Source organism: Denticeps clupeoides, chromosome 15 (assembly GCF_900700375.1).
Source record: "Denticeps clupeoides chromosome 15, fDenClu1.1, whole genome shotgun sequence".
NCBI classification, from domain to species: domain Eukaryota; kingdom Metazoa; phylum Chordata; class Actinopteri; order Clupeiformes; family Denticipitidae; genus Denticeps; species Denticeps clupeoides.
Window position 1 is genome coordinate 14,647,449 of NC_041721.1, and position 26,081 is coordinate 14,673,529.

Here is a 26,081-nt window from a genome sequence, read left to right on the forward strand (position 1 = left end):
TTCTCCAGCTTCCTCTCACCATATAATGCCATGTAGACTAGGTGGACTGGCGACTCTAAATTGACAATAGGTGTGTTCCCTTCCAAAGTCCTGAGTAACAGGACTAAGTGGTTAAAATAGTGTGTGAGTGGGTGAAACATTAATTACATTGTTATGAAATATAAGAGACTTTTTAAAAAAGAACTAATGTATCTGAAGAAGCTTACATAGAATATGGTAGACTGTCTGTTATTGCATCAAATCAGGTAAAATCAAATTGAAAAGAAAAACTCTACCATGCCACACCATGTCAGGAAATTTAGGAAATATGTTTATGAAGTTTTGCTGATTAAGTAGAACAATAAGCAGTTTGCAAAGAAGAGCAGCACTTTTTTTAAATGTTCTTTCCCCGTATCCTGTTGTTTTGGGACTCTACTTCGTTCCACCTCGTTCGTGTTATACAACACTGTAAAATTTCTAAAACTTATATGGGTGCTTAGAAGTGAGCAAACAATGTAAATTTACAAATTTGTGATGATGTATTGATTAATATACAGTACAGGCCAAAAGTTTGGACACACCTTCTCATTCAATGTGTTTTCTTTATTTTCATGACCATTTACGTTGGTAGATTCTCACTGAAGGCATCAAAACTATGAATGAACTCATGTGGAGTTATGTACTTAACAAAAAGTGGAGACCTGGCCTCCACAGTCACCGGACCTGAACCCAATCCAGATGGTTTGGGGTGAGTTGGACCGCAGAGTGAAGGCAAAGGGGCCAACAAGTGCTAAACACCTCTGGGAACTCCTTCAAAACCATTTCAGGTGACGACCTCTTGAACCTCATCGAGAGAATGCCAAGAGTGTGCAAAGCAGTAATCAGAGCAAAGGGCGGCTATTTTCAAGAAACTAGAATATAAAACACGTTTTTAGTTATTTCACATTTTTTGTTAAGTACATAACTCCACATGTGTTCATTCATAGTTTTGATGCCTTCAGTGAGAATCTACCAACGTAAATGGTCCAAACCTTTGGCCTGTACTATATGTCCAGAACAGAAAACAGAGCCTCCGCGTATTCAAACAGCTCTACGGAATACATTTCCCACAATGCCTTCGGCGCCGTGACGCAGACACCGACGTTCCCCTTAAGTGAGCTTCAACGGGAGAACGCGGAGCAGTCGTCGGTAGCTGGGGAAGGGCACGCTGTCGTTAAACAGTAACCGGGCGACTTGATGAGCGGCTGAATTGATTCATTACGGTCGCGCCTCGGTCTGACATCACGGCCACATTTTGCGGCAGGTAGGGAACAATTTTGCGTGTCATTTAACATCTGCGTGTCGCTAACTTCTGTAAGCGTCTCTCGGTCTGATGGTGCCAGGTAGCCACTGTACGTTCTGCCCTTCAGTTTACAGCAGAATGTCACCATAGCATCTAATTGCAATTTTACTGAATTGTTTTTAATTTGACCTAATAGTGAACGGGATAGTCGGTCCACTCCTCCGGTCCACGGCAGTTCGGAATATTGCTCTGTTGCAGCTCGCGTGGTGCTTGATTTTTCATATTCCCGTGTGTAATTGCACACATTTTGAATCCGTTTCACTTCCTGTCACGGTCATTGCGCGTGGTCGCCGTGACCCGTGTGCGTGTGCGTGTGCGTTTTAAATTCTGTTAACATGCTCCGCTGTGGGTCCCAGAACTGCAGTCGCTGCCAAATATTCAGCGCATTTTAAGCCTATTACGGGAAGCCAGTTACTACCAGATCATTAGAGTACATTAAAAACTCTTCTGAGGGAGCGTGTCACACTTTCTGACAGCCCCGATCTGTCCCTTCCCAAAGGTCACCACCCCAGCCTGGCCAGAGACAAGATAATAAAAAAAACACAGGGTGACACTTTCTTTTACTCATCCACATTAATACTGTGAGCCTAAAAATCTTTTTATCTGCTCTCGTCACAGATCCATTAATTGGCTTTGCCAGATAATTTAGCATTATATTGCAAAATTATATTGTTATGCTACAGAGCTTACCTCACCTTTGAGCTGAAGTAATGAACAGTTTGTCTCTTTCTTGCAGCTGCAAGAATAGAAGATCATGGAGGAGCGTCCTGAAGATTCCTAGGTTACTGCATGTATGCATTAATTCCACACAGGCTTCAATCGCGCATCAAAGTCTTATCAAATGAATTCCGTCAGATCAGTTCAATCAGAGGCTTTGTTCCTCAGTGTGCCAGACCTGATTTCGTTTTTACTTTATCAGTACAGGAAGGGGGCAGAGTAGAGCGAAAAGACGAAGGAGAACCGCACCCACCTGGTCCATGTCTTCTGCCCCTGAAATGCACAGCTCTGGGGAGTTGGTATGGAACATGTAACGAGCGAAGATGCGTCACGCACTCCGACGTACCATGTGGAGCGTCCCGTTTACAACGAAGCCTACCTCCACGCTGATCTCCTGCACCGCCGTGTACGGACACCCCGGACGGTCAGGCAGAGATTGAAGTCGAAAATACGGTGAGTTAAAATAAAAAGAAACTGGTGTTGTAACTCTGAGTTAAGTGTTATTTGCTGGCACCACAGCTCTTAAAGCATTTGAATCTAGTCGAGGTTTTATTACATTAGCTGCAGTGTATAATGTTGGTAACCCGTGGAAACCACTTGTCGCTTATTGAGAGTAAATTCACAGAATTAAGATTCTAAAGTGTTATTACTATTAAGAGTGTTCTGCTGTATAATATACATGATAATATACTACTTGTATACATGATTTCTAAGTGTGTTGTTATTTAGTTTACTTTTGGTGGGACTGTAATGAACTTGTAGCATCTCATGAATTAACATTAACTTGGGGCCTCTGGGTCACTGTTTAACTGTTCATGTTGGGTTCCAGTGGTGATGCTGTCTTGTGATAACGTATGTGATAACATGAGTTAACCTCGTCACAGTAAATTTTGAACCTGAAGATCACATGACCCCGCCTCACCCCCTCTACCTCCTTCGTGAAGAGCGATTCTTCAGTTTGTCCTTTTCATTAAAGTTTAATTTGTTGCATCCCTCGACAGTGCAGAAATTTTTATATGAAATGCATATCCTGTGAAGCACAGCATGTGCTCCTCGTAAAGTTGAAGTTCTTCGCCAGAGTACAATGACTCCGTCTCAGAGCATGCAATATGATGTGGTCAATAAATTTGTTCTTTGCTCAACCTCATTTACTAAGCAAATCAGAATAGAACATTAGCTTATTTCCGTTTATTATTTATTGAGGTTTAGGACATGTTTATCCAAAGCAGCAAACTATTAAAGGTGGTGGTGGCTCCAGGGTTCATCATCTTAAATGTTTCAAAGCTGCTGGAGCTGGTTCTTTCTATTTCTTTCTCTTTTTTTGCCTTGATATTCCGATAGTAAAAGAATTTTAGAGTGGGGATTCTGCTGAGTCACCATCTCTTGATAGTTCTTTCAGGATCATCCGCATTCTTTTGAAGCTTCCTGTATGTGTTTCATTCCAAGCACCAACTGGCCATCATCAACAGTATAATGATCTGCTCCTGGTTATACTCCCACTGACTGTAATGGCCCTGATTTCCAGTGTTTTTAACCACATCCGGGTCTCTTACTAAACTTCATGGTGTGGTCGCTTTTATCTCAACCACGGTGACTTCAGGGTCAGGGTTACAGAGGCTTTCCACCTCTTACATGCAAACACACACCTGATACCAGCCAATCAGAGTGAAGTATTTAGCAGGGCAGTCTCACACCCATTCCACCCCAACTAGAGCTCATATTTTGCTCAGAAGAAGAAGAAGAGCTAGGGGGAGGATTCATGTGCTTTTTTCTATACTAGGGAAAGATGACTAGATAAATTTCTGGACACAGTAAACCTCAACTCTTCTAAAATTCATTATTCAGTTTATTAAAATTGTAACCTTTACATTTGACTGTTTCCCAGATGTTCTTCTGAGAAAATAAAGTCTGCTGCTCTAAGCTTTCTGCCCATCCTAACATGGCTCCCGTCATACCCCATCAAGGAGTACCTGTTTGGGGATATAGTTTCTGGCCTCAGCACCGGGGTCATGCAGCTGCCACAAGGTCTGTACAAGAGCATAATGTTTATTACATTTCACACCATCCTGTAATGTTGTTGTTCTTTGTGGACCGTAAAATTGTTCTCCATCTCCTCTCTTACTCATCTCTTTAATACGAAGGTCTGGCGTACGCCATGCTAGCAGCAGTACCTCCGGTGTACGGCCTGTACGCCTCATTCTACCCAGTAGTGCTCTACACTTTTTTTGGAACCTCCAAACATGTCTCCATAGGTGAGCACATTATTTCCCACACTCACACACGTGGGATACAGTCACATGGACAAAACCAGTCTCGGCATGGGGGAAATACATACACACACACATGCATGTATACACATAACAAGTTTTTGAGAGTGGCACACATACACAGAATTGTGAAACCTTATCTATGGACACACTCCATCTGGGGCAGATACTTTTCCAGCATCTGAGCCAAGTGTGCCCACTGGCTGCTAAGAGTGTCTTCAGTAGTAAATCTTACTCCACGAGAACTGAGTTCAATACGCCTGTGAAATTAGTGCAATCCAATTGCTGCATCGGTGGTCCATACAGCAGGTAGGCAAGAGGACGTTTGATACAGTTTGGAGAGGCCCCATTTTCCCCAGTGCATTCTCGGAGATGCACGTCTCTGATTTCAGCTCATGCTGCTTCTCACCCTCAGAAAAAGGTCAAAAGGAAAAAATATATTCAGTCATCAAAAATCCCTGTTTGGAAACGAACTGGTCAGAGGAGATCGGTGTTGTTTCAGTCACCCAGAGGAACACCACAGATGAGAAGGGAATATCTGGTCACATGCCGGCACCCAGTATATTAGGAAACAGGTATGCCATGTTTGGCCTGACCCCTCATTCCTCTTTGTCTGTGGTGTCACAACAAACACGATGTGCCCTGGACTCGACCATGACTCAAATCCTGCAGGAATCTCTTCAAACGCCAAGTGCAAAAACAAACACTTAATGATACCCCATGGTGTGTCTTACGGGCATGGTGCTACGTTCGTTCTTCTGTACTGTATGGCGAAAGACCTGTCCGGCCTGTTGCCTGTAGCTGTTTGCTCTGGAGCGATAGTGCTACTGTATGAGAGTATCTTATCACACTAATAGTGCGTTATCAGCTTGCGCAGTGGGTGCACTAGTAAGTCATGCTAGACACTGTAAACAGTATTAATCTCTCCTTCACTTACTGCACAAGGAATGCATAGAGGGGTTGCTATATGCCGCTATTGTTTTCCAGTAGTATCTATATATCTATCTTTTCCTTAGTAAAATGTCATATATATACACACACACACTTTTTGAATAATTTTGTCTGTGTAAATGAGTAGGTGTTTGACTCACCTGTAAACAACCTGCTGTCATCCTGGGCACCTGCAGGCACCTTTGCGGTGATCAGCTTGATGATCGGAGGTGTGGTGGTGAGGGAAGCTCCTGACTCCATGTTCATGCTGCAGGCCAATGGGACCAACTCGTCTGTCCCTTCGCTCATAGACACTGAGGCTCGTGATGCCAGGAGGGTCCATCTGGCTGTAGCCCTCACTTCACTAGTTGGAATCAACCAGGTAGCTGAGATTTCATCTGCTAAACCTTCTTCACAGACTCAACGAAAACCATTTCCTGTACCTAAAATGGAGGTTTTGTAAGCAACCAAAGACTCTGCTATTGGGTTCTATAGTAAACATGTTCAGCATATTTACTATGACAGTGTCCTTGTCCCTTGAATATATATATATATATATGTGAATATATACATTGAATCAGTATTACTATGAATTGTGTTGGGTGACTTGGATGGGTTGAGTTTGACCCTGGCCACCACCACCCATTTATTTACAAGGAGACCTTATTCTATCAGCCAGGTTCTGAACAAAACAGCATAGTTGACATTTTAACAGTATGTATCCTGGCAACGGTGCAGCTCATCTTGTCAGCAGTGGAAGCCAGTTCCCATGTTGCAGCGCACCTAAGCGATGTGGGAGGTGCTTCTTCCATGAAAACATCAGCTTTTGCTGCTACGTGCCTGCGTGTCTCCGTGTGATTTTGTAATAGGTGTTTGTAACAGGTTGAGGTTGTGAAGTAAGTCTGGATTGCTTAAGATGTGACCTCAGTAGGCTGGTGTTTAAATTCTAAGTTGCCGTGTCATCACTACATGGCCATTTGTTGTCTGTCTTGTTTTTGTCATATAAATTGATTCAGACATAATAGATAAGTCATATTTTATTTCTATATATCAGACACTTCTTTTTCTTTTCACTTTCAGTGCATTTCCCAAGTTAAATTGCACCTAGTACTTCACTGACTGACTGTTGTCTGCCTTTAGCTGCTGCTGGGTCTCCTGAGGTTTGGCTTTGTGGCCATCTACCTAACAGAGCCTCTGGTGCGAGGCTTCACCACCGCGGCCTCGGTGCACGTCTTCGTCTCTCAGCTCAAGTACTTGTTCTGTGTGAAGACCAGGCGCTTCAGTGGACCCCTGTCTGTGGTGTATGTGAGTGCACACCATGCTTGTGTCCCCTCATGCTCCTTAACAAGACCGAAAATGAACATTTTATTTGTCTCCTTCGCCAGAGCCTTATAGCCGTCCTGAAGGACATCACCAGCACCAATATCACTGCTCTCATCTTGGGATTGACTTGCATCGTGTTCCTGTACGGGGTCAAGGACGTCAACGAGCGTTTCAAAGCAAAGCTGCCACTGCCCATTCCTGGAGAGATCATTGTGGTAAAGTTACATCAGAAAAAACACTCCGCTGCTTCTTCCCATGAGGCTTTGAGTCACACACCACAGAGGCAATCATGCTGTCTTTTTTTTTTTTTTCTCCTCTTCCCCCTCCTCTCCTTAGGTTATTGTTTCCACGGGTGTATCCTATGGGATGAGCCTGTTTGAAAACTACCAAGTGGATATCGTTGGGACTATCCCTTCAGGGTAGGTTTGGTTGGTTTGGCACAGTTCAGTCCTGTTGCGTTTGGCACATTAGTTGAAATTTAAATCATTCAAAAATATTGTTCTGGCAAAATGAAATCGTTCTTGTTCACATTTCTTTATTTAAAATTTCTTTGGTTTGTTTTCAGGTTGCTACTCCCCGCTGCCCCGGACTTTTCTGTGTTGCCCAACTTGGTGACTGATTCCATCGCCATAGCGATTGTTGGCTTCTCTATGGACATCTCTCTGGCAAAGATCTTTGCTCTTAAATATGGTTACAGTGTGGATGGGAACCAAGTAAGTCGTAAAGAAACAAACTTCATACCACAGAGCTTAAAATATTTACCTAGGTTAATAAAATCCTGTTCTTAACACCATTCAACACCATCAACGTTCCACAGTTTTCACACAGCAGTCTTATTCATTCAAGAGGAAGAATTGCTGCCCAGGGGAGGGTTTCTTTAATTGCAGAAGCATAGAATGCTGTTTTTTTTTTTTTTTTTTTTATTATTAATTATTTGAATATGTTCAGTAAAAGTTAGTTCATTTACTTTGGCTTTTTGCCTTTTTTTTTTTTTTTTTTTTTTTTTTTTTTTAAACCTGATATACAGGTTTGATGTTCTGGGGCTTCTGCCCCTGTTTTAAGTCACAAGAAGAGATGAATAAGACTAATAATAATAATAATACGACTGGTCTAAAATTCCCTTGTAACTGTAATTTGTATTTCTCTTACGTGGTGTTTAACCCTTAAAACGACAGCATCTGTTAAATATAAGGGGTTGACTGCCTCTTATTAAAACTGTCTAAATGTTTTGTCGGTTATAGGAGCTGATTGCACTCGGCCTGTGCAACTTCATTGGCTCTTTCTTCCATACCTTCGCTGTCACATGCTCGATGTCCCGTAGCCTGGTGCAGGAGAGCACTGGGGGCAAGACGCAGGTGAGACAGCCATAGTCTTTGGGTCCTTAGAGAAGGCATTGATATCGGTATAAAGGTGCATTTGTCATCATTATTATTTTAATGCATGTGGAAGCAGGGGGAAAAAGTAATTGCTGCTATATAAACATTACTCCTTCCCTGCAAAAGAATAATATCTTCTCGGACTAGCTATCTACATGGTAATAAGCTCATTAGTGGAACGATTACTGCCACTTAGTCATAGTGATATGACAAGGTGATTGTACTTTTGTTAAGACTTCCTTTTTTCCAAATAGATTGCAGGTTTTTTGGCATCTTTGGTTGTCCTGCTAGTGGTGGTTGCCATCGGCTTTATCTTCCAGCCACTTCCGCAGGTTGGTTCGAACTGGCCTGTTCTTTTTCTGCTGTAAATGTAAATGTGTTGTGGGACTGCCTTGCTCTTACCACTTGCTCTTGCTGCTCCTGCCCTTTCAGACGGTGTTGGCTGCAATTATCATGGTCAACCTGGTGGGCATGTTTAAACAGATGCGAGACATTCCACTCTTATGGAAGACCAGCAAGCTGGAGTTGGTTAGTGTTTTTGTGTGTGTGTATGTATTTTTTGGGCAAGCAGGATATGCAAATGCATGACTGATGCGTGGAGTAATGCTGTTGGTGGCTTTCTGTCTTGTCAGGCAATCTGGTTGGTGGCCTTTGTGTCATCCGTTCTATTGGGTCTTGATTACGGGTTGCTGGTGTCCATTGGATTTGCCATTGTGACCGTTATCTACAGGACACAGAGGTACAAATTTCCTCACTGGTTCTTTTATACTTTTTAGCAAGTTCTTGACACAGCGACATGTTAAGTTAGACAATTTTATCTTATAGGTACAGTATGCAAAACCAGATTGAACAATACAGTCAAGCCCATGTGCTGGGTTGGAATAAAATGCAACTCTAGGCGTTGCTAGGAACCCATGCCGAAATGTGCGAGGAGTTCTCAGAAATAGCGCATCTAATTGAATTTACCCAAATTGAAGGGAGTTGTGGGACAGGATTTTTGTGTCGGCAGTACAAATGGGTAGTACTACATTAAGTGGGTCCATTGCAAGAACACATTAATGCAGTGATTTAGTGAGAACCCCTTTTTGTCATTTGTGCAGGAGGAAAAAAGAAACTGGTTCTGTTATAGAGATGCTGTTGGTGTTTAAATGAGATAACGCTATCATTTACAAATTTACTTTAAAGGTTCAGAGGGCCAATGTATTTAATTAATAAATATTTAAATGCTTTTTTTTTTCTTTTTTACTTCAAAAGACTGGATGAGGCTAAAAAGGTCATTTAATTCTTGTCAGACCTTAGTAGAATTATACAGTGGAAATACAGTGAAAACATCCCGATTAAGAGCTACAGGAAATTAAGAGCACAACAGGACGTCTGTGCCTGTGACTGGACAATGAAAAAGCTCATCAAGGCATCTCCCAGTAGACCAGTGGTGTTTTTCTTCAGCAGGGACACTGACAGGGTCTCTGGTCAAGGCCGAGGACATAATGAACAGCTTCCAAAGCCAAGATATTTTGGCACCAACGCTGCTGTGCCCTGCCAGAAAAGATGAGGTTAAAGAACACAACGGTCAATGTAGCTCTTGGGGGGGACAAAAGATACAATTATTTATCATTATTGATTAGTTTAATATATACAAGAATTGATTTTGAGGTCTTTCCGAAGTCACTGCGTGAATGTTTAGAAGTGGGCATATTCTTTATCATATGATATATCATAATGTTCAGCTGAAGAATATTCATGTTCGGGGCATGGATTTTAACGCGGCATGTGTTTTCAATCGCAGCCCCAAAAGCATGATACTGGGACACATTCCTAACACTGGAATGTACTGCGATGTGGATGAATATCAAGAAGTCAGTACCTTTTTTTTTTTTTTTTTTTTTTTCCCCTCATACCATTTTTAACATAGAAAAATGTGTAATTATAACAATTATTTTTTTCTCAACAGTCCATCGAATGCACAGGGATCAAAATATTTCACTTAAACGCCTCCATCTATTTTGCTAACAGCGATCTGTACATAAACACCCTAAAACAAAAGGTACGTTACGATGTTCTATATTTAACACTAGTCATAAATGGTATTTCATTTGAGTGAACATTTTGCTTTAATGACTGTGCACATTAGCAACTTTGTTCGTGAACTAGAAGAGTAGTTTAACCATTAATTAAGATTGAAAAACTTTCAAATAAACTGCAATTTAGGGGTTTCTGATCGCGCATTTTGTAATTCTTCACAACGATTCTGGTTCCTGACTTTTTTGCCCCATTGGATATAAACCTTATGTAATGTGACGGCAGGGCAGAGCAAAATCTCAACTATGGACAGAATGTCCTGATTTTTTTTTTTTTTTTTCTGTCTGTGTACCAACTGCATGCAGTCTGGCACAGCAAACATCGTGGGGCCATGTTTGCTCTCCCAAAGTTCACTCAGTCAGGCAGAGATGGCTCCTATTAATCGTCAGCGTTACACTATTTCCTCATTACAGACGGGGGTGGACCCTACGGTGCTGCTGGCTGCTCAGCATTTCCAGAAAAGAAAATCGCAGAAGCAGGAAAAGAGGCGACGCAAACTGGAGAAGAAGCACACTGTCGTCAGACTGGTTGGTGCACTGCCTCGAAAGCATATCTGATCTGTTTCACTTGAGACGTAATTTCCCCCAAGCACAATACCCCAAACAGGTCGCATTGTCTCTCCGTCGCGGGCTCAGGTGTCGTTTGAGCTTTTGTGTGCGCGTTAATGGCCGTTCTCCCTCTGTTCCCCAGAGCATGGAGAAGGGCATGGCTCATGAGCTGGTGGGCGGGTCTCAGGTCCTATTGGACGTGCAGGGAAACGGACAGGTGACTGAGAGCCAGACGGAGTCGGACTCGGAGGAGACTCACTTCCTGCGAACGCTCTGCGCGGTCCACTCCATCATCCTGGACTTCACCCCAGTCAACTTCATTGACTCAGTGGGAGCCAAAGCCATAAAATCCGTAAGCTGCCACGCCTTCATGAGAAGGAAACCCTACCTGGCCGCACACGTTCATCATCTGCACAATTACTGCTGATAACACGCGCCATATTTAGCCCCTGGTTTTTCCGAAGGGGTCAACGGGAAATAGGTCTTAAATTCCAGTAGCCGACCACATCCTGTTCAGTTGTTCATCAGCCGTCTGGTGGAAACTTGTCCAGCGTCCAGGCGACATTAGTAATATGGAACAATTAATGTTCCGGTGTGCAGCCCATGGTCACGTAGGTCAGCAGCAGCAGCTAAGGTCTGGCATGGTGAAAGGGACACGGGCTTGTTTGTTGGTGGCATTGTTGTTTTTTTAGAACTGTGTTCCTCTGCCCTTTGTCTCTGTCATTACCTAACATCTCACTCTCAACGGCCGACATAAAAGAGGAATTCGGACAGTAACACCCAACGCATTTGTCATTTCCTGTAACCATGCCGCTCCATTTCACACTTTCAAACTTTATTACTTACTTGAAATTTTAAAAAAATTTTCCCGCCCTCTGCAGGTTATAAAAGAATATGCAGCTGTGGATGTCCATGTGTTTATAGCAGGCTGCAGCAGTAAGTCCCGCTCACGCATTTATTTTCGTTGTCGCCACGAGTGGTAATAACCTGTGACTTGACGGCGACCTCCGTCCACCTCTGCAGGGACGCTGCTGGACGAGCTCAGGACCCTGCTGTTTTTCAGTGGCCCCGTGACGCCCGACATCGTGTTCCCCACCGTGCACGACGCCGTGCTGCACTGTCAGCACCGGAGACCCCGGCCCAGCTCCACGGTGGTCTGATGAGTGAGCTGATTCTGTCACGTGACGCAATGAAGACGCAGATAGGAGGTTGTTTTAGACTCGGCAGTCCTTCAGTTCCCCTCCTGGCTGAAGACGTTCTCATAGAGGGATCATAACATGTGGAACTATACAACAATCTAGTATTTATTTAAGCCCTGGGGGGGGCGCTCTACAAAACATGTTTCTCAGTGTGGCTAGATAATTCAAGCCAAATGTCAGGACTGTCCAATATGAATTCACTTTACCTTATCTCTAACTGGGCAACTTCTATCTTAAATTGCCCAGTTAGCTGAGCTTCTTTTTGTTATTTTAATTAAATTATACATTAAAATATACATATATATATATTATAATGAACTATTAGTTAACAATGAAGTCAACTATTAGTTACTGGCTGTTGTAGTGACATCTGCTAACGTTTCTGTTGCTGGCGTTGCGGACTCTCCACATCTTTTATTTATTTATTATGGAAAAGGAGAATATAAATTTATATATATATATATATAAAAGATATACTGCTGTTATTTATATATTCCACTGACGCCAAGTCTAATGCACTACAGGATGTTCAGTTGGCCATTTCAAAAGGTTTCACGTGCTCTTTGCCAGTAATGAAATGGTTTCCTGAGTCCCCTCCTGCGCGTCCCGAGGAATTAAGCCCCGAAAAAGAAGACGACGCGCTGGAGAATGCGACTTTGCGTCGCTGTTGCGGTTTCTGTGCCTGGTTGTTGCTCACGGCAACGCCTACACGTACATGGACTAATCTGACAGGGCGACAAAAAACGGTTGCCCTACACCTCCCCCACCCTCCTTCAACATGACCATACCTGAGTATTTACAGTTGTGACACCGTGACCAGTGGTACAGCGAAAAGAATGTTGACTTGGCTCCTGTCCACTACTCTGTACAATGGTGATGTTCTTCCAGCACATACATGAAGTTTGCTCCTCGGTGGAGGAGAACGTATGTATAGCTCAGCTGCTGTTGACTATGGAGGAGGTGGGGGACTCTCCCACGTTAAAAGTAGCACTAAATCGTACGGTGCCAGCAGTCCCCTACTGATCACAAATCTTCACGCGGGCTGTCCTGTTGTCATCCCACATTACGTCTGGTCAGCTAAGTGCAAACTAAAGGCAGCAAGAAAACGGTCAGACAGCGTAAATGGAGGCCAGTGCGCGTTGTCGGTGTAAACACGTTGTACTCTGAGTCAGACCATGACCTTCAATCAACCAAAGTTTCTTTTAAAAAAAGGAAGATATTCTTTTGTAGCAAGATGCCTTTTTGGTAATAAAAATACATTTTTCATGTAAGGCTGTTCTGTAAACGAATGTAGAAAGCTGCTTGCTCTTGTATTCCTTCTCACAGTGTGTTTTGCCACTAGTGCCTTAGCAGATTGGTTTGTTCTGAATAATCAATGGTCCTTTTGTGATTACTTGAGTTTTATTGTTTTACTGAAATCAAGACAATCAAGAGCGAGGAAAAAGACAAGGTGACAGAAAACAGGAAGCCTTCAGTTGTAGGTCATGTAGCGTGGAGTAGCACTGAACTTGGCGTAGGACTTGATGACCTTGTTCACGGCCTCCAAGAAATCTTTCTCCGTGGCGACTTTCCGACGGGCCCTGATTGCAAACATGCCTGCCTCTGTGCAGACACTGCGGATCTCAGCACCTGAAACAAACACAGTCCAGTGGGTCTCAACCTCTCTCTACTGCCATCTTGTGGATGTACTAACAGCATTGATACCAGTGTGCTTCTGCTGTAAAATGTGCTCTATTACCAGCAGGGTATACGTATGCACTGACAGTCTGTTCATTTGCACGGATTTGAGATTTCAGTTCCCCTTTGTCACCTTTCACTTCTATGTATATGTTTGTGAAGCACAATGTTTGTTTACTGCCATTCCCACAATTAAAAGTGGTTCATCTGAAAATTCCATGTTGTAAACTGTCTACTCATATCAATGAAATTGGCATTTTAATGCATATGTAAAGTGTTAAAAATAAGTTAAAGGTAATTAAATTTATTACAATATGCAGCGGGGCCCTGGTGGCCTTGTGGTTAAGGAAGCAGGTCCCCCTGAGAAAAGCACCGTCCCCACACACTGCTCCCTTGGCGCCTTTCATGGCTGCCCACTGCTCACCAAGGGTAATGGTTAAAAGCAGAGGACACATTTCACTGCACTGGGTGCTGTGCTACATCATGTGACAATCACCATCACTTTTAAACATTTTCGATATTTTAAACATACTTGCTATTAAATACTGAGCACAGTATTTAATAGTAATTGACTGTCTTAGCATAACAAATAAGAGCAACGCTGCTTCACCATTTAGATTTATTGTTACGATCAAACATAAGAGGAAAACTTTACCTGTGCTGTTAGGGCAGAGGCGAGCCAGCAGCTCAAAACGAATATCTCTCTCCACACTCATGGAGCGAGCATGAATCTTGAAGATGTGTGTACGGCCCTGTGGGAGGGAATTACAATTTCAAGCCTCCTTTTTTTTTTTTTTTTTTTTGTGCCCCTGATGCAAAAAACTGTTGAGACTCACCTCCAGGTCAGGTAGGCTGAACTCGATCTTCCTGTCCAGTCGGCCAGGCCTCATCAGAGCTGGGTCCAGTGTGTCTGGTCTGTTGGTGGCCATTAGAACTTTAATATTCCCTCTTGGGTCAAAACCATCCAGTTGATTAATGAGCTCCAACATGGTCCTCTGGACCTCATTATCCCCTCCAGCACCATCATCAAACCGGGCCCCTGAAAGACATGAGCAGAATTAAGTTAGGCATGCTTGCATTTATGTTTCACTCATGAATAAACATGCACAGTTATGTAGCAAGTTGCTATATGAAACAGAGTAGGACAGCGTACCGCCAATGGCATCAATTTCATCAAAGAAGATGAGACAGGCTTTCTTAGTCCTCGCCATCTCAAACAGCTCTCGCACCATTCTAGCACCCTGCAGAAAAGAGACAATGGGCAAACTGGTGAGAATCACACACACACACACACACACACACACACACCCATCTGTCCTAGTGGTTTATGGATTTTAAGTGACTGAAGTTTGGTAACCTACCTCTCCCACATACTTCTGCACCAGCTCTGATCCAATGACCCTGATGAAGCAGGCATCGGTGCGGTTGGCCACGGCTCGAGCACACAGGGTCTTTCCCGTGCCTGGTGGGCCAAACAGGAGGACACCTTTGGGGGGCTCAATGCCCAGGTTGACAAAGCGCTCCGGCTACAGATTCAACACAAGCACAGCGAGAATAATGGAGACACGTGTAGCCAGTGCCGTCCCAATCATGAAAGTGGAACCGGAGGAACTCACGTGCAGCAGAGGAGTCTCTACCACCTCCCTCAGCTTCTCAATCTGCTCCTTACACCCCCCGACATCACTGTACGTCACATCAGGCTTCTCCTCCACCTGCAGGAATACGTGGAACTGTTATTCCCCCAAAGTATTTGAACGTCGGACATACGGGTGTGACTAATACAAAGCATATCATACCTGCATCATAGTGACAGTTGGATCAATTTTAGGGGGAAGGGGAATGTGGATCTGATACTTGTTTCGGTCAACACTATAGGGGAGAAGTAACACTAAATTATAAACAAAATAACACAATGAATGAGGGATAATCTGAGATATTTCTTACCCAACTCTCATCCCTTCTTCAATATCTGTGGGAGCCACCTGGTCACTCAAGTCCACAACAAACTTGGCAAACTGTTTCACATTGATGATGTACTTTGGGTCCTCAGAATCCGCGTTGATGATTTTGGTGCATCTGTAATTCAAGCCTTGGCCTCAGTGATCCTGTCTATTCGATCGAGACCTTTAACATTCACGCCACTGCAGATCCATCTCACCTGGCCACCTGCAGGGGCTGCTCACTCTGCAGGGTCTGCTTGTCGGCAGCCAGATCCCAGAGGGCAGGTGGCGCCAGGCCGGTGTCCGACTCCTTAATACCTGCAGAGGAAGAGGCCCAAAGTTCCTCCACTGACTGCATGTAATTAATGGCACACAGACCCCTCAAGTCAAATCATATTGTGCAATCTTCACAGTAACAAGGCAGACCTGTGAGTTCGTTGATCTTCTTGAGCAGCTGTTGGATGTCATCCTCCACTTGCTTTATTTGTCTTGAATAGGTGCTCTGGCCCTGAGCACAAACAATGAGCGTTCACACGCAAAAGAAACACGCATATCCACGCAATTAGCAGTGCAATACGTACATATGTTTTCAAAAGTGCAATGTCTCCTTCATCCAAAGCTGGAACAGACGATAAAAAGGACAGTTAGTACAAGCATTTGGTGTCATACACGCACAAATGACAATTTTCCTAAATTATCTTCCCATGTTGTCAGATCCGTAATTGGCCAAACGTGCATCAACAGTAAGAACAGAAGCGCTTCTTCGTATCCTACACCTCGATGGCATACCATCTCCCTCAAGCTAGTACCGACACACTGGGTCCAAAGACATCGCAAGTGATTCCCTCGCGTCGATATCCGAATTTAATTCCTTTTTAAAACGAGTCGACATGGACGCTCCGCTAAGCTAGTTAGCATCAGCCAGCTGGCTCTAATGACAAGGTCAGTTACTCACGCAACAATTCGTTCTCAAAAGACCTTATGATAAACGTTTCTTCACAACGCACAATTATTCCGACAATTAACAAACACACACAACCCCGAAAGCAGACGCTGAACTAGCATATTATCGCTCCGCCAGTGACTCGTGTTCGGTCGCACGGTTAGATTTGGAAGAATTTAATCCAGAGGTCTATACCTCTGATAGGTTTATCCTCCTTGTCCTCCTCCTTCAGTTTGCGCTGCTCGGTTCCTAGATAGTCCGGCATGGTCGATCCGTCCTCGGCCGCCGTCTGAAGCGTCCCCGCTAGTATTACACAGCAGCTTTTCCGCACCTACGCCGCCGGACGTTCACGTCGGAACGTTTTGAAGGACGGAATCGGTGAAGTGGCACATCTCTGCGCGCAGTAGACGTCGCTTTCTACGACATTAAATTCAAATATGACATAATTAGTTTTTATCGGCTTACTTTTAAAACACGGGACACGTAAATCTAGTTAATTGTTGTTTTTGCTCGGCGGAACCTTTGTGCGCAGTAGCTGTGCGCGGACGGGACCGTAATAACGTGACGCAGGCGCTGGGCGCTGCACGTAGGCCCATGTGGTGTAGTCGGAAAATACCGGCGACGCCGTTCAGCCGCCAGCGCCTCTGAGATCCGCGGCGTAAGTGGAGCGTCGGGCGAAGTGACGGACGCCAGCGAGTCGGCATCGGCGAAGATGCTGAAGGGAGCACCGGAGGGGCGGGACACCGCCGTCCACAACACCGTCGCTGGTGAGCGCGGATCCTGACAGGAATGGCAGCCCGGGGTGGCGTGAGGTTGGAGTGTTCGGTCGGTGTTGGAGCATCTGCGTGGGGTGCAGTTCAGTTGTTATCAGAAGAAGCTAGTGTGAACATTGCGTTCGTTTTACTTTTTTTAATGAACACGTTTAGAAAGCCTGGAAAGGTGTATCAGGCCTAGAAAATAAAATGAACTTTTCCAGAGGCCGGTACATAATGTATATTTTATTACAGTTTTTTTCATTTGCATTCCTGTTTGCTGACTTGGAATAAGTGTCTCTGTCGGGCATGAAGCTTATCATCAGATTGGATTTAATACTGAAATCAGATCACCTAGTTCATTCTCAAGATTAATCTGGATCAAAGTGGAATATGGCTGTACAACCATTACAATTTTCATTTTTTCCACACGTTATGTATATATCATACATGGCTACTGTTATTTTTAGTAAACCCGATTTGGTAATAACAGCAATCCAGTCTAGTGTTGCTTTGGGGGAAAAAAACGGAATGACCAAAATCCCCCTCTCATCTGTATATATTTCTTAGTTTAATTATCACATAATTTTAATGATCCTATACAGTGTAATGCTATTGTATCATCCTCCTCCAGCATCTGTACAGATCCAGATAGAACCAGTGGGGCGTTGGTTTGAGGCGTTCCTAAAGAGAAGGACTCGAAATGTGTCCGCATCCTTTCAAGAGCTGGAGGAGGAGGAGGAGCTGTCCGAAGAGTCAGAGGATGATGAACTGCAGCTTGAGGAGTTTCCAATGCTGAAGACTCTGGACCCCAAAGACTGGAAGGTGGGATTATGTCTGTGTAAATATTCCCACAGCGTTGCCAGTGTTCTCTGGAGAGTGCGGATCCGTTCTGAATGGTTCTTTCTTTTAGAATCAAGATCACTACGCAGTCCTGGGATTGGCCCATATGAGGTACAAAGCTACACAGAAACAGATCAAAGCAGCCCGTAAGTGATTTGTGCTGTCCTTCACGTGATTCTGCAATAGATGATGATCATCACTATCACCAATATGAAAGTGTGTCCAATTTGAATCACAAAAAAATGACAATGAAATATATCTTAACAGATAAAGCAATGGTGCTGAAACATCACCCAGACAAAAGGAAAGCTGCTGGGGAGCAAATAGTTGAAGGAGACAATGACTACTTCACTTGTATAACTAAAGGTAAAGTGTGTATGTGTGTATATATACACACACACAGGACCTGGTGATTTGAAGTGAGTTATGTGGACGATCACTTCTGACGTTGTTTTATGTAAATCTTACAGCAATGGAAATCCTGTCGGACCCCGTGAAGCGGCGAGCGTTTGACAGCGTGGACCCAACTTTTGATAACGCAGTTCCCTCGAAGGCAGAAGGCAAAGAGAACTTCTTTGATGCTTTTGGCCCCGTGTTTCAAAGGAATGCCAGGTGGGGGGGAACAGCGTGTGGCTTTATTTTTTTTTTATTACAGAGCCATACAGTGACAAATGACACTGACATTCTGTTTCCTTTGACTTTATGGACAGATGGTCCATAAAGAAACATGTCGCAAAATTTGGAAGCATGGATTCCACTTTTGAGGAAGTGGATAACTTCTATTCTTTTTGGTAATTATATCTACAGGTACTTAATCATTCACTTTAATATCAGGCTTTGAAACAGACATTTGTTTATCTTTTTTTTTTTTTTTTTTTTAGGTATAATTTTGATTCATGGAGAGAATTTTCATATCTGGATGAAGAGGAAAAAGAAAAAGCTGAATGGTATTTTTAATTTTCAAATAAAACAATACTTTTTGAAAATTGTCTAAGACTTCAGATGAGATGCTAAAGATGCTCTTTTTTTTTTTTTTTTTTTTTTTTTATAAATGGTAGCCGTGATGAGAGAAGGTGGATTGAAAAACAAAACCGAGCATCCAGAGCTCAGAGAAAGAAGGAGGAGATGAACAGAATACGTACACTAGTGGGTAAGGCCCTTGTATATTGTTTATAACAGTAAAATATATGCCTGCTGATTTAATAGGTATAATGGTCTTATCAAAAGAGCTTGACCAGCACAATTGAGAGAATGTGAGAAACAGGTCGGTCAGGGTGAAACTCGTTTCTTGTTAGAAACCTCTGGTGAACGTCTTGACACCATCCTGCTCCGTCTTCTGCAGATACTGCATACGGCTGTGATCCAAGAATAAAGAAATTCAAGGAAGAGGAGAAAGCAAGGAAAGAGTCTGAGAAAAAGGCCAAAGCCGAGGCCAAGAAGAAAGAGCAGGAGGAAAAGGACCGGGTCCGTTTCAAACTCCACTGGGTGTATAAATGATAGGCACATGTATATGTAGGAAAAAATGCCTGAATTGGTTGTGTTCTGTAGGCACGACATGCAGAGCTGGAGGCAGCGCGTCTTGCCAAGGCGAAGGAAGATGAAGAGGCCAAGCAGGCCGCCCAGTTGGCCAAGAAGGAGAAGGACATGCAGAAGAAAGCAATTAAAAAAGAGCGACAGAAACTCAGGACAACGTGCAAGGTTAAAACCAATCGAATGATTGTTTTTGTTTATTTCCCTTTTGAAGAGAGTTTTTACTATTTATGTCATATATAACATGTTGTATTTCCATATTTCTCCATTTCCCAGAACTGGAATTACTTTGTAGACAACGAAGCTGAAAGTGTTAAAATGATGGAGGAGGTTGAGAAGTTGTGTGACCGCTTGGAGCTGACGAGGTATTAAAACACTAAATACGCACTGTGACCACACGCTCACTTGTATTAAACTAACACAGTGCTCCTCCCCTTTTCAGTCTACAGTCCCTAAATGAGGTTTTGGCAGCAGGGAGTAAGGAAGACAGCAAAGCAGTTCTTGAGAAGCAGGTTAGTACACCTGCACCAGTGGGGCCTCCGAAACGTTCCTTCTCCCTTGAAATTCATCATTCTATCAAGGACTATATGTGATGTGATTTTATAATTGTTATTATCTCCTCCTCATTACCATTTAAAGCTACACACATCGTAAGACCGATATGTGGGTGGTAGTAGCCTAGTGGGTAACACACTCTCCTATGAACCAGAAGACCCAGGTTCAAATCCCACTTACTACCATTGTGTCCCTGAGCAAGATACTTAACCCTAAGTTGCTCCAGGGGGGGGACTGTCCCTGTAACTACTGGTTGTAAGTCGCTCTGATAAATGCCGTAAATTATATAGAAGCAAAATGTCATATCATGAGACCTCTGCTGGACCTCATTTTCGGCCCCACCCTGATCATGTGGCTGCTGTACAGGTGCAGGAGGTGAACACCCAGCTGCAGAAGGAGCGGGAGGCGGAGGTACAGGCCCAGCAGGCAGCGCGGGGTGCCGACCAGGCCAGTGGGGGCGGTGGTGGAGCAAACAAAGGCTGGAATGAGGAGGAACTGCAGCTCCTCATCAAAGCGGTCAACCTGTTCCCTGCCGGCACCAACGCCAGGTGACTTCAGTCCCATCAGCACCATTTTACTCTCAACCAGCCTCCAGCGTTGTTACTGGATAAATCATGTGTCTCCTCCTCTTCTTGTCTAGATGGGAAGTCATTGCCAACTACATGAATTTGCACTCCACCAGTGGTGTCACCAGGACCGCTAAAGATGTGATCAACAAAGCTAAGAACTTACAGAAACTCGGTATGTGGTTTCACGATGAACAAGGGCGTCAGGCATCCTTTCACTGGTTTAATATTGATACATCACCGTTTTTTTTTTCTGCACAGTATAAGCAGATGCGCTTTGTGTGTTGTCGCCCTGTCTGCGCCTGCTGTTATGTACAAATAAATCATTGTGCAGCTATATATTTCCACCGTTTCGCAATATATTATGTCCTGGCTGTGAAGTTCCATGTTCCTCTTGAGTTTGTGTTATTGCCTCATTTCACTGTTTATATGGTGTATGGCTGAAGTGACAAACACCTTGAACTCTTTGCAGATCCTCACCAGAAAGACGAAATTAACAAAAAGGCCTTTGAGAAATTCAAAAAGGAGCATGTGGCAGTTCCGCCCACTTTAGACAATGCTGCGCCTTCAGAGAGGTTTGAGGGTGAGTCTTTTAATTTTCAATCGTGAGGCAACCTGCAGTCGTTCAGCATTGTAGTCGATCTGGTATAACCTCTCCATTTCCTCCCAGGCTCAAATGCTGAATCAAACACGGCACCGTGGACTACAGAGGAGCAGAAACTTCTGGAGCAGGCACTGAAGACCTACCCTGTCAGCACAGCCGAAAGGTGGGAGAAGATAGCTGCGGCCGTGCCTGGACGAACCAAGAAAGACTGCATGAAGAGATATAAGGCGAGTTCTGCGTCATACACCATGTGCTTATTGCCATTGGTTCAGAGATGCTTCCATATTTAACAGCAGGCTTTGTAAACTGTAAATAGCACTTACTCTGCATGTCTGTAACTACTGGCCCAATGGACCAGGAATATATTATTTTTACCTTCAGTGAATTATCCAGTTCATCCATTAGGAGTGCCAAAACCTCCCGCCCTCCTTCATTCAGCAAACAGCTTAGAATCATATATATATATATATATATATACACACACACACACGGGTCAGTGGTGGCCTGGAGGTTAAGGAAGCGGCAGAAGGTTCGAGCCGCCAATGTGCCACTGAGCAAAGCACCGTCCCCACACACTGCTCGTCGGCGCCTTTCATGGCTGCCCACTGCTCACCCAGGGTGATCTGAATATGGAAGTTTATTATTGACTGTTCCTGATATGCCTAAGCTTACACTTTGAACTGTCCTACAGGAACTGGTGGAAATGGTGAAAGCCAAAAAAGCTGCCCAGGAACATGTTGCTGCCAAGAGTAAAAAATGACCCATGCAAAGGAACACGCGTTAATCCACGAAATACATGTTCTTCTAAGGTTATTTGTGTTTTATAATAAAATTTACATGAAAACAATACATAACAGCCTTCTTTGAGCTACTTCCACTCAGTTCCTCAGCCAGTACATGCCACTTCGGATACGGTTGTAGTCAGGAAGCTGTTCGATTGGTCCTGCAGGAAGACACCAATACAAAACTCTGAACACACAGATCTCACAGCAAACTGTTCTCCCAGGAATCATTCTTATTTCCTAAAAAAAAATAATACATTTAAACAATTCCTGCCAGTCAGTTCAGATATGAGCCTACTCAAGTTAAGTGTCTGGATTCTGTGTGTAGTATTTCTGGTACCGCTCTTTACATCATCAGGAGGAAACGATACTTACCAACAGCTGCAATTGCTGGTGACTTGTCGTAGATGTATTTTGTACATACTTCCTTGATGGTATTAGCATCTATGGCCTAAAAACAAAAGGACAAAAACTAATCAGATTTTTAATTAATGTATTTCAGAATAATTTATATGTATAAAAATTAGCAATTTTCTGACTGGTTCCTAGACGATATTACTAATGACTTCGCTTATCACAAAAATCTAAGGAAACACTGGTCAAATGGTCTAAACAATCACTTATGAATATTTCAGTTCAATTAAGAAAAATAGGGGGAAAAAATGATAATTGATCGATTCTTAAGCACTTACATCAATCCTGGCCTCGAGTTCATGAAGTGGCATTCTGCGACTGTAGCACAGCATCTGCCTGCCGATGTCCTCGCAGATGGGGGTGGAACCTGCAGAAATGTGCCGTTACCGAGGCTGCTCGTCTCAGGATATAAATGCCTCCCCTTCCAATGGGATCTGCTTCTTACCATCCAGATGAAGGAGCATGTTGGTCTTCAGCAAGTTCTTGGCTCGAGCCACTTCAGTTTCAGTCACTGAGGTGCAGAGTGAGCGCCTGCGAGAAACGTGACCAGCATTTTATGTGTTGCTGCTAAAATACGGTCATCCTATTTGGATAATTACAGTGCCATATCATTTTAAAGAATGTGACTAATTTAAAAATTCTCCTGGTCTTCACCGGCTACCAGTCCCCTCACCACTCCATCTGAGTGAAGTCCATCATTTCCTTCACTGTGCCTGGTTCACACACCATATAGAGCCCCCACAGGCCTGTATCTGTGTAGCACGTGTTGAAAGACTGGAAGCTGTGGCACAGGTTCCCTTGACAGGCCACCTGGGCCAGTTTGCTGGAGAGGTTCTGGTTCGAGGTGATGAGACAAAACGCAGCTTCAGTAGGTTTTTTTCACGCTCAAAGTAGTACCAAAGAATTCTTACTTACCACACCACCTCCAAAGGAGCGGTCCCAGTTCCCGATGAGCGTGTTGGCCACCATGAGAGGGATGGTGTCAGGGTGAGACCAACCCACGGCTTCCACCGCTATGGCAATGTGTGCCAGTGGCATTTTATCATCCCTAACACACATCTGAAAATAATGGCACAATACCGTTCCATGGTACACCAGCTGAAAATACTGCTGAATACAGCAAAAGGCGAGCGAGCCATTGGGTGAAGGGTTACCTCACTGCCAGTGAATTTACACGGTGGCAAAGCCGGAGCTTCTCCTCTGTATGTGGCCGGCAGCTTCCCAAAGTGGTACTTTGCCAAGTCAATCAGCTCATTGTGTGACACCCCTAGTTTTCAGAGGAATCTGATGTTTCTCAAAAGAACACAATGCAGGAAGAACTGACCTCTTCAGATAGAATATTTCAAAAAAATTTCTTACCACCAGCAGCAGCCAGAACAATTCTCGGCCCCTTGTAGTGAGTAGTGATGTACTCCACAAGATCTCCCCTATTAATGGTTCTAAATGCAGGAGAGGAAAAAAAATGGAGATCTATATAAATATTACTGGTCCTATGGACCCCAAAGGACAAAGTCTACACGTTAAACGAGACTTTATGTGGCCATAATACGGGACGGTCATGCATCTACATACTTAATGTTCTCTGTCGGCCCGAGGATGGTTCTGCCGAGTGCCGTGTTCTGGTAAGCGGTGGCGTGCAAATAGTCAAAAACCACTTCCTGCAGGTTGGTCTCCACCTCTTGCATTTCCCTCAGGATGACCCCTCTCTCTCGCTCGATCTCCGCCTCGCCCAGGGTGCTGTTCTGAATGATGTCCGCGAGGATCTCCACAGCTGCAGGAGTGACACGCTGTCAGCACATACACACACACACACACAGCGCTCGGCCAATAAAAATGTATACATTAATGTATAGATACCCCTGGGCAGGTCTTTAGAGAAAGCCTTGGCGTAATACACCGTCTGCTCCCGTGAAGTGTATGCATTTAGGTGCGCACCCATGTTCTCTATTTCAAGCTCAAGGTCCAGCTGTGAACGCTTTCTTGTGCCCTGTGCAAAAGATCGGTGGCATTTCAACGTGAGAAAATCGCTGGAAGACAGAAACTATGAAGCGCGCACACATTAAAAGTGGCATTATATGCAATATCGGCCTTGCTTTGAATGCCATGTGCTCCAGAAAATGGGCAGTCCCGTTGTTCCTCTCGTTCTCGTAGCGGCTTCCCGCGTCGATCCACAGACCGACCTAGAAAAAACGTATAGAACGGTCGTTTAGAGTCAATGGTGTGTTGAGTTGGAAACTTAAGCGAGAAGTTGACCGTTCGCACGTACGTACAGTACATGTCGGTAAACCGGAATCCTCGGACGCCACACGAAGCCCATTCTGTAGGCCGGTTACTTTAGTTTCGGGGACGTTTAACACCACCTTGTTGGCAGCCTGTGCGCTCCGGTGTCGTTTCGTCCAGACACCAGACTGATCGCCGCAGCAAAAGCAAAGAAACAAGCCAAGCAAAACCACCAACGATTAACAGCAGCTTGTTTGCTAGCTAGCTCTGACGTCACACTACGTACAATATTCCAGCGACACGTTTTCCACGTTATGACTGCACTACCTGTACAAAATTGCGGTTTACGAAAACAACCGCTGCTCACCTGGGCGAACGTCGACGCTTTGAATAATTTCTTCTTTAAGAGTTGCCTTCCAACCAACGCTACGCGCTGTATGGAGGACGCCATGCCGCCTGTCTACTCGTCTATTGCGCGTCCACTGCGCATGCGCCCTCTAGCTGACCTGAGTAGGGGCATGTTCGTGGTGCACTCGCGCCGCGTTTCTCATATTCATGTACACTAGATGTCGCGTTGGATAGGACCGTCTCGTTGATATTATACGCTAGATGTCGTATTCAGCCACCCAGCCGGCGTCAACACCGCCGCCGTAGTTGGAAGGGGTTTCAAGTTCGTTCAGCCGCTATTCTCTAACGGTACGAGCGAAGATACGGGACTTTTGCGGCGGGTACGGCTGTAATGACGAACGGCTGTAATTCCGACACCTGTGTATATTGTCAAATATTATTGACAAATCTATAAAAAACAATGCCTCTATGTATGGACCTGCCCTGTCTATAGTTTTTTTTTTTTTTCAAAATAAGCAGGTAAATGGATGTTCATCTTTCATATAAAATCTAAAAAACAAAGTATTTTCCTTGTCTGAAAAAAATATTGTGTACAGTCCGTTGTCTAGAGCTCTACAAATCCATATAAATGCCTGTTGCTTAGGATAAATGCGTAAATAAATGTATGAATGGTAAAATGCTACAAGGCTTATTGCGAAGACTGCCAGGGTCTTTCAGCCACTTGGCAATGTTCTGTATATTATTTGCATAGTTCTACATGTAGTAGGAGTGTAGATTACGTTTATTTTGAATGAAAAAATACCTATATGCATATTGCATTTTGAACATGATTTTGATGTTTTTGATGTTGTCTATCAAGTTATTTACGGCTCGGTCATAAATACATGACTGACATTTGAAACAAACCAAGACCATAAAAATCGCTTCTCAAATTTGCTGGTTTGTGGTTCTTTAATTCTGTATTCATCTTGGCCCTGATAGACGCTCATTCATTTAAAAGGAGCGCCAGCCCCTCCCAAGATGGCGGCTCTGTTGACCCATTCGCTCCCAACGCCACATCTAGTGTTTATGTCTAGGCCTTGTTACAACGCTTGCACTGAACAGGCCCCACATTTCCTTGCGCAACATGCAAATAATAAATAAAATG

The 26,081-nt window shown here is 43.9% G+C and overlaps 4 protein-coding genes across 6 annotated transcripts; 2 read left to right on the forward strand and 2 right to left on the reverse strand.

Moving 5' to 3' along the window:
* The first annotated feature begins 1,133 nt into the window (after positions 1-1,133).
* Positions 1,134-13,651, forward strand: slc26a5 (solute carrier family 26 member 5). 3 transcript variants are annotated; one of them, XM_028954310.1, is made up of 20 exons: positions 1,134-1,282; positions 2,058-2,112; positions 2,241-2,491; positions 3,924-4,063; positions 4,180-4,290; positions 5,433-5,617; positions 6,376-6,540; positions 6,621-6,773; positions 6,895-6,977; positions 7,124-7,271; positions 7,800-7,913; positions 8,189-8,266; positions 8,367-8,462; positions 8,567-8,673; positions 9,721-9,790; positions 9,886-9,978; positions 10,427-10,540; positions 10,704-10,913; positions 11,443-11,497; positions 11,585-13,651. In XM_028954310.1, the coding sequence occupies exons 3-20, from the start codon at positions 2,340-2,342 to the stop codon at positions 11,719-11,721; spliced, it is 2,211 nt and encodes a 736-aa protein (XP_028810143.1). In that variant the 5' UTR covers positions 1,134-1,282; positions 2,058-2,112; positions 2,241-2,339; the 3' UTR covers positions 11,722-13,651. The 3 variants fall into 3 exon arrangements, with proteins under 3 accessions (XP_028810143.1, XP_028810144.1, XP_028810145.1); XM_028954311.1 differs by having other exon boundaries at positions 2,246-2,491; XM_028954312.1 differs by having other exon boundaries at positions 2,058-2,102; positions 2,246-2,491.
* psmc2 (proteasome 26S subunit, ATPase 2) lies at positions 13,143-16,683 on the reverse strand. The gene is made up of 12 exons (XM_028954313.1): positions 16,516-16,683; positions 15,959-15,996; positions 15,804-15,885; positions 15,596-15,695; positions 15,382-15,513; positions 15,234-15,306; positions 15,054-15,149; positions 14,799-14,963; positions 14,591-14,678; positions 14,274-14,476; positions 14,093-14,189; positions 13,143-13,389 (listed from the first exon to the last, which is right to left on the reverse strand). The coding sequence occupies exons 1-12, from the start codon at positions 16,583-16,585 to the stop codon at positions 13,232-13,234; spliced, it is 1,302 nt and encodes a 433-aa protein (XP_028810146.1). The 5' UTR covers positions 16,586-16,683; the 3' UTR covers positions 13,143-13,231.
* A 185-nt stretch (positions 16,684-16,868) lies between these two features.
* dnajc2 (DnaJ (Hsp40) homolog, subfamily C, member 2) lies at positions 16,869-22,019 on the forward strand. Its single transcript, XM_028954849.1, has 17 exons — positions 16,869-17,087; positions 17,707-17,897; positions 17,986-18,061; positions 18,183-18,281; positions 18,386-18,527; positions 18,626-18,706; positions 18,797-18,862; positions 18,974-19,065; positions 19,258-19,379; positions 19,464-19,613; positions 19,722-19,810; positions 19,888-19,957; positions 20,367-20,548; positions 20,641-20,741; positions 21,039-21,149; positions 21,237-21,397; positions 21,862-22,019. The coding sequence occupies exons 1-17, from the start codon at positions 17,033-17,035 to the stop codon at positions 21,928-21,930; spliced, it is 1,857 nt and encodes a 618-aa protein (XP_028810682.1). The 5' UTR covers positions 16,869-17,032; the 3' UTR covers positions 21,931-22,019.
* Positions 19,611-25,088, reverse strand: pmpcb (peptidase, mitochondrial processing subunit beta). The gene is made up of 13 exons (XM_028954850.1): positions 24,954-25,088; positions 24,637-24,774; positions 24,460-24,546; positions 24,224-24,353; positions 23,939-24,137; positions 23,726-23,805; positions 23,521-23,633; positions 23,282-23,425; positions 23,040-23,200; positions 22,812-22,897; positions 22,645-22,733; positions 22,328-22,403; positions 19,611-22,113 (listed from the first exon to the last, which is right to left on the reverse strand). Exons 1-13 carry the CDS (start codon positions 25,035-25,037, stop codon positions 22,049-22,051), a joined length of 1,452 nt encoding a protein of 483 aa, XP_028810683.1. The 5' UTR covers positions 25,038-25,088; the 3' UTR covers positions 19,611-22,048.
* Between the last annotated feature and the right edge of the window lie 993 nt (positions 25,089-26,081).

Excerpts from the sequence above, each read along its gene's own strand:
- slc26a5 (XM_028954310.1), top strand. The coding sequence starts at position 2,340 with ATGGAACATGTAACGAGCGAAGATGCGTCACGCACTCCGACGTACCAT. Across the intron at positions 4,064-4,179 it reads GGTCATGCAGCTGCCACAAG|GTCTGGCGTACGCCATGCTA; the intron begins GTCTGTACAAGA and ends TTTAATACGAAG. Across the intron at positions 9,791-9,885 it reads ATGTGGATGAATATCAAGAA|TCCATCGAATGCACAGGGAT; the intron begins GTCAGTACCTTT and ends TTTTCTCAACAG.
- psmc2 (XM_028954313.1), bottom strand. The coding sequence starts at position 16,585 with ATGCCGGACTATCTAGGAACCGAGCAGCGCAAACTGAAGGAGGAGGAC. Across the intron at positions 15,997-16,515 it reads GGAGGATAAACCTATCAGAG|CTTTGGATGAAGGAGACATT; the intron begins GTATAGACCTCT and ends CGTCTGTTCCAG. Across the intron at positions 13,390-14,092 it reads CCTCTGCCCTAACAGCACAG|GTGCTGAGATCCGCAGTGTC; the intron begins GTAAAGTTTTCC and ends TGTTTGTTTCAG.
- dnajc2 (XM_028954849.1), top strand. The coding sequence starts at position 17,033 with ATGCTGAAGGGAGCACCGGAGGGGCGGGACACCGCCGTCCACAACACC. Across the intron at positions 18,528-18,625 it reads GTGTTTCAAAGGAATGCCAG|ATGGTCCATAAAGAAACATG; the intron begins GTGGGGGGGAAC and ends CTTTATGGACAG. Across the intron at positions 19,958-20,366 it reads AAGCAGTTCTTGAGAAGCAG|GTGCAGGAGGTGAACACCCA; the intron begins GTTAGTACACCT and ends GCTGCTGTACAG.
- pmpcb (XM_028954850.1), bottom strand. The coding sequence starts at position 25,037 with ATGGCGTCCTCCATACAGCGCGTAGCGTTGGTTGGAAGGCAACTCTTA. Across the intron at positions 22,734-22,811 it reads CATGCTCCTTCATCTGGATG|GTTCCACCCCCATCTGCGAG; the intron begins GTAAGAAGCAGA and ends ACATTTCTGCAG. Across the intron at positions 22,404-22,644 it reads AACTCGAGGCCAGGATTGAT|GCCATAGATGCTAATACCAT; the intron begins GTAAGTGCTTAA and ends TTTTGTTTTTAG.